The 6,665-nt window shown below is 37.9% G+C and overlaps 1 protein-coding gene across 1 annotated transcript; it reads left to right on the plus strand.

Annotated features, from left to right (window-relative positions):
• The first annotated feature begins 292 nt into the window (after nt 1–292).
• LOC133697274 (ethylene-responsive transcription factor ERF106-like) lies at nt 293–1,454 on the plus strand. The gene has a single exon (XM_062119746.1). It carries the CDS (start codon nt 455–457, stop codon nt 1,160–1,162), a length of 708 nt encoding a protein of 235 aa, XP_061975730.1. The 5' UTR covers nt 293–454; the 3' UTR covers nt 1,163–1,454.
• The last annotated feature ends 5,211 nt before the right edge of the window (nt 1,455–6,665 follow it).

A 6,665-nucleotide genomic window follows, 5' to 3' on the forward strand; every position in this document is an offset into this window, starting at 1 on the left:
AAATAATACAAGAGACCTTTGATGAGCTTAGTTCATGGTGGGACCTACTAGACTAGTTGCAAGATCTGCCCCCCAACAATTCAAGATGTCAACACACAACATGCACATTAGATGCCAAGCATAAGTTGTGCTTATTGTGACACGCACAAAACACCAAAACTCGATGATCTTTTCCTCCCGGCCAACTTGAAATCCGCCGAACCCTCAATTTATCCCCATTAATGAGGTTTGGATAAGATGACCCAAATCCAGCTCCAAAACTTGGGTAAAAACCGTGTACAATGATGCTCCATATGCTGTAAGCTTGCTGCATCTAATAAATTCAGGGAGTCCCATTTGATGTTGATTTTTCAAAGCAAAAGTAGCAACTTGAATTCACTCTATGTATATAAAAAACTACTTGACTACCACCCATACATCCACTTTTTTGGCTCATTTTTTCTGTCTTTAAAAAATGGCAACCCCAGAAGAATCCTCCACGTTAGAACTCATAAGACAACATCTTCTCGGAGACTTCACCTCCACAGATGAGTTCATCAGTCATCTTGAGTCCACTGTAGCCAGTATATCTGTTAAACTAGAGAACTCCCTATCTGGGTCTGAATCCAACTCCCCAGTATCAGACCAAAGTTACTATAGCACCCAAGAAACCTTTAGCTTTGAAATAAAATCTGAAATCATAGATTTGACACCTCCTGAACCCATGTTTTCAGATTCAAGTAATCAGTCCCCACCACCTGAACTCGTAAAGATGACAGATAGAGAAGAGACAATATTAAGGCATTACAGAGGGGTCCGAAGAAGGCCATGGGGAAAGTTTGCGGCGGAGATCCGTGACCCAACCAGGAAGGGTAGTCGGGTTTGGTTAGGTACTTTTGACAGTGATATCGATGCCGCAAGAGCTTATGACTGTGCTGCATTCAAAATGAGGGGCAGGAAAGCAATCCTGAATTTTCCTTTGGAGGCTGGACTGTCCAGCTCGCCTCCGGCCACGGGCAGGAAGAGGAGAAGAGTGAAGAGAGAGGAGGTGCTGCCAGAATCGGTTGATGTCTCGCCGGAAAATTGGGATGTAGAGTGGAGTGGAGAGGAAGTGGAGGGCTTTTCTGACGAGGAGCAACTGTCACCGTTATCTCGAAAGCCAGTTTTGCTTACGTGTCAGTAGATTAGTAGGCAATGTTCGAATAGGGCCCCGCATACAAACCACGTTGGATCGAAGGCCTTCATCTTAGAAAAACAAAAAGGGACCAAGTTCATCAAAGAAAAAAAGATATAACACCCTATTACGCGAATAAAGACTCATCCACCAACGGAATTCTCCTAAGGTTGAGCGTGTGGTATGTTTGTGTAATTAGCCGTACGTGTGTGATTAGGATAATGTTACGAGTGTAAATAATGGCAGTATCATGAATGAATTGTCAAAGAAAATCCAATCCATGGGTGCCATACTTTCCGAATCTTGACTCCTAACCTCTTCTCTTGTTCTCTATCCTTGTATTGTTATGATTTTCGTTTTGTGACTTGGTCTGGAAAATTATTGTAATATGTATTGTCAATTCTAATAACACCATCATCAAGTAGTAACCCCCCTTATTTGAGAGACTCCCGTGCCTAAACGCCACTCCAAACATTACTCTCGTAAATTGACTAGGAAACTCTCTCACAGGAGATAATAATGACTGTTACTGTTGTATTTAGAAAATATATCTACCCAAACAGTGATCTAGGAAAGAGGTAGATACTGGGATCATAATGAAGTAGATATTTTTCCTCATCTAAAGTCATAACAAATGACCATAAATCTGCCTGTCGGCTCTCATAGAAACCACTTAAGAGGTTAATTATGTGCAACTTGCTGACGGGATTTCAGTCTCACTGCTGGAATTTGGAAGTCTTCTGAGTTTATAATGGTCTACGGCTTTAAAGGGTACGATTCATCAGCAATCTTGACTCTTGTTGAGACAGTGGCCTAAAGGGGTCGGGTGTAGTAAAGACCTGGAACCTGCAGCTACCTCAAGGAAGATGAATGATGATTATAGGACTATTTCGAGTTTGCTCATATCTAATCTTCTGTGGCATAGACACATTACAATTAGTAACTATGCCTCCTCCAAGAAGAGGTTTGAAGATGTTAAATGGTAATCCCCCTCCTGACAAACAAATAATACACGCACACACACACACACACAGTGATAAGAGTCTTGACAATTAGCTGGAAATGAAACCAAGGGAGGCTTCTAACTGGACCACATTTTTCTCGCTAGTGTGGTAACGATTGCTTTTTAAAATATTTTTTGATCGAAAATATATCAAAATAATATCTTTTTTATTTTTTAAAAATTATTTTTGATATCAACACATTAAAATAATCCAAAAACACTAAAAAAATATTAATTTTAAGCAAAACAAAAATTAATATTTTTTTAAAAAACTTTTATAATACAAAAACAAATCTTTTTTATGCAGGTACATGCATGACAATGTGTACAAGAGTTGCCAAAGTCTTAGAACTTGCTCTTAACTGACTATTCCTGTCATGTTTATGATTGCATTCGCTGAGACGGTGAAAGACTTTATGAGCAAGTTGCAAGGAGGGGTCCCGAATTGAATCTAGCAGCGGAAGTTTTGTTCCCCAAATTCGTGTTTGACCATTACAATGAGCCACATGAGCGACTGGTACATAACCAGTTGTAAATGATAGGCACAGCGAGCAACTTGCAACTTTGTAAATGAGACAAAAGAACTAAATGTCCTATTATCGTCGTCCATGTCGCGGCTCTCATCTAGATGATCTCATCACCACTGGATTTATTAGAGCTGTCTGTTTTTGAATTTGGAGTTTGGCTATAAAGCAATAGAGTAAAGGACCACCTACTCTCGAAGATTTCTCTCTGAGAGGGGAACAAACTCTAATTTACAGGAAATTTTCATAAAAGATGCAAATAAATTACTTGTCAAGTAAAACAGGCATGTAACCAATCATAGACACTGTCGAACCAGTCTAATGCAAGTTTTATCATCATCAATTCATTGCATATAGAGAGTTGATCAGCTAAACGATCTAAACACGAACAAAGTGCAAGCGTAAGACAATGTTCATTAACTAACTATAAATGTACATTGATATCATTTGAATTTAGTAAATATGATGGCATGTCATTGAGAAACAGACAGTGTTGTCCTAAAACACCAGACTCTTGCAAAAGATAGAACCTAAAGTTTTGTCTATAATTTAAGAATCATCATGAATGGCAGCCACCAAATAATATTTCTACTTGATTAAAAGCAGTGGTGAATTTACATCTGTGGTGCGTTCTTGGATTCCTCATGATTAGAAGATTTCAGATCTTTCACCATAGTGGAAAGAACAAGGGATGACACTGACCTGTTTGGATTTTTGCTCAGACCCATGAAATCTAAGTAGAACTAATCTTCAGGTTGTGGATCCGATCAACAGTCTCTCTATCAACTGTTTCTTGCAAGTGTCTCATTGGAATTCAAGAAACTAGGCTGATTTGTAGAAGCAAGCAGTCTGGCCCCCATCCTCTGTTAACTTCACTGTGTTTTGTGCCTCTGTCACTCTCTGGAATATCACAACAGTTGAGTCGATTTTGCATCACAAAATTGTATTGCATTAGTCACAGAATTTATAATTGCTTCCACAAGCTCCAAGATCTACCCTGCTACTAATTAAAAATAACTGTTGTGCGTTTTTGGAGTTCAATAACAGCTTAAAATTGAACTCTCACTACTTCAGAAGACTGAAAGGAACAGGCAATTTACAAGGCAACTATAAGGTTAGCCCAGCATCGAACAATAATAAAAAGGCCACTAACAGTTAATCATATTCTGCACTGTCTGTATCAGCAGGAGGAAAATAGAACAGTTTCTTGCACTCTGGTGCAAAGAAACTATATAATGCTTTTGTGTAAACTGTAAGTACAAGTGACTGACAATGGAGCAGGGAATGTACTAGTTTTCATCTGTGATAAGGCAGCAGCAGCACCCCAAATTAGTTTTGCATTCCTGCGCCCTAGCAGGAGTTGAATTCATTCTTACACATCTTATATTTATTATTCCTCCTCTGAGACTCAAGCACTTACGAGATCTTATAATGACAGGAATTTAATCCACTACTCACTTACAGGGTAAGTTAATTTTATTAATCCAACCAAATTGATGAGAATTTAGCTTTTCCTGTTTAAATGCATAATATATAAAGGCTTCTCACAAGTTTTTGACAGATTGATTCACACTTAGACATTCAACTAGTAAAATTACAAATATAAGAGCCATGTCTCTATATTTTTTTTAAAAAAAGCTAAACCAGCAAGTGAAATTGTATTCATTGAAAGTCATGTTAGTCAGGAAATCTTCAATGGAAGAGCCAAAAGATTAAAAAAAAAAAAAAACAAAGCAATTTAGTCTCTATATTTTAAAAAAAGCTAAACCAGCAAGTGAAATTGTATTCATATAAAGTCATGGTAGTCAGGGCATCTCCAATGGAAGAGCCAAAAGAAAAAAGCAATTTAGCTTTTCTCCCCTGGTTTTGTAGCTCCAATGGGATAGCCAAATGAAGAGCCAAAATCCCTTTTTCTCTCAATGAAAAGTAATTCCTACATAGCTATCAAAAAAGCCAAAAACATTATAAAAAAAATTATTTAAAGATTTCTTCTTTAATCTCCATATCTATGGAGAGTTGTTAAATTCTGACTTCTCATTCTATTTCATAATGAATTGTTGAATATATACAGCATCTACATATCTATATTAGAACAGCTATTAACTACACATAAATAGATATTATTGCTAGGTTCTGATTTATAGGAAAGGATATCTGACTTTCTGTTTTTACTCCCAACAAATCAGCTTCAAATCTGCCTTAATTACTTCAGAATCTTCAACACTCCCCCTCAAGCTGGATGGAAGAGATCTTTCATTCCCAGCTTGTCCAAGGTGTTTTTGAACATAGGATTCTGAACACCTTTAGTAAGTATATCAGCAAGTTGTTCCCCGATAGGCACGTAAGGAGTGCATATCAATCCACTCTCTAACTTTTCTTTGATGAAATGTCTGTCTACCTCCACATGTTTAGTTCTATCATGTTGTACTGGATTGTGTGCTATTACAATGGCAGACTTATTGTCACAGTACAACTTCATTGGTTCATCCCACTTGATTCTTAAATCTTCTAGGATAATCTTCATCCATAGCAACTCACAAATTCCAAGGGCCATTGATCTGAATGCTGCTTCTGCACTTGATCTTGACACAACACTTTGTTTTTTGCTTCTCCATGTCACAAGATTTCCTCCTAGTAGAGTACAATATCCTGATGTTGATCTTCTATCTGTTAATGCACCAGCATATTCTGCATCTGTATAGCATTCAAGGTTCAAATTCCCATGATTTCTATACAAAATTCCTTTTCCAGGAGTAGACTTCAAGTATCTGAGAAGTTTATACACTGCTTGGAGATGTGAATCTTTCGGGTTGTGCATAAATTGACTCACCACACTCACGGCATAAGCAATGTCTGGACGAGTGTGAGCTTAGTAGATCAACTTACCAACTAACCTTTGGTATTGACCCTTGTCAGTTATAGCTCCTTCCTCATCATTCTCAAGTCTGTGCTTTAGATCAATAGGTGTTTCACATGGTCTACAGTCAACCATTCTTATTTCCTTTAGAAGGTCAAGAATATACTTCTGTTGAGAGATAAAAATCCCCTTTTCTGAATGTGCCACTTCTATGCCAAGAAAGTATTTCAACTTCCCCAATTCCTTGATTTCAAATTCTGCTGAAAGTCTCTTTCTCAACTTATCTCTTTCTACAAAGTCATCACCTGTTATTATAATGTCATCAACATAAACAATCAGAATAGTAACTCCCCCTGAAATGGAGTGTTTGATGAACAAAGTATGATCTCCCTGGCTTTGCCGATATCCCATAAAAACCATGGCTTTGGTGAACCTTTCAAACCAGGCTCTAGGAGACTGTTTTAAGCCATAGAGTGCCTTCTTTAGCCTGCAAACCTGGTTGGGAAGAAGGGAGTGACTGAATCCTGGTGGTGGATCTATATAAACTTCTTCTTCCAACTCTCCATGTAAGAAGGCATTCTTAACATCATATTGTTGCATACACCATCCAAGATTAGCAGATAAAGAAAACAGAATTCGAATGGTGTTCATCTTAGCAACTGGAGCAAATGTCTCTTGATAGTCTATCCCAAATGTTTGTGTAAATCCTTTTGCAACTAGCCTGGCTTTATACCTTTCTAGGTTGCCATCAGCTTTATATTTCAGGGCATAAACCCACTTACACCCTACTGTTTTCTTCTCTTTTGGTAACTCAACTATTTCCCATGTTTGATTCCTCTCTAGTGCATTCATCTCTTCTCTCATGGCAGTTTTCCAATTCTCATTTCCTAGAGCCTCATATAAGTTTTTTGGGATAGGTATGGTGTTTATTTTTTAGAGAGGCTTTGTGTGATGGTGAGAACTTTTAAAATGACATAAAATTAGCTATAGGATATAAGGGATTCTTAGTGCATTCTCTTCTTCCTTTTCTAATAGCAGTTGGCTGATCAAGGTCAGGAATAGGTAGAGATGAATGAGAAAGTTCATTACCTTGCTCTGGTTCGGATTCTTGGGCTTGCAAGAGAGTCA

This window comes from Populus nigra, chromosome 1 (assembly GCF_951802175.1).
Source record: "Populus nigra chromosome 1, ddPopNigr1.1, whole genome shotgun sequence".
NCBI classification, from domain to species: domain Eukaryota; kingdom Viridiplantae; phylum Streptophyta; class Magnoliopsida; order Malpighiales; family Salicaceae; genus Populus; species Populus nigra.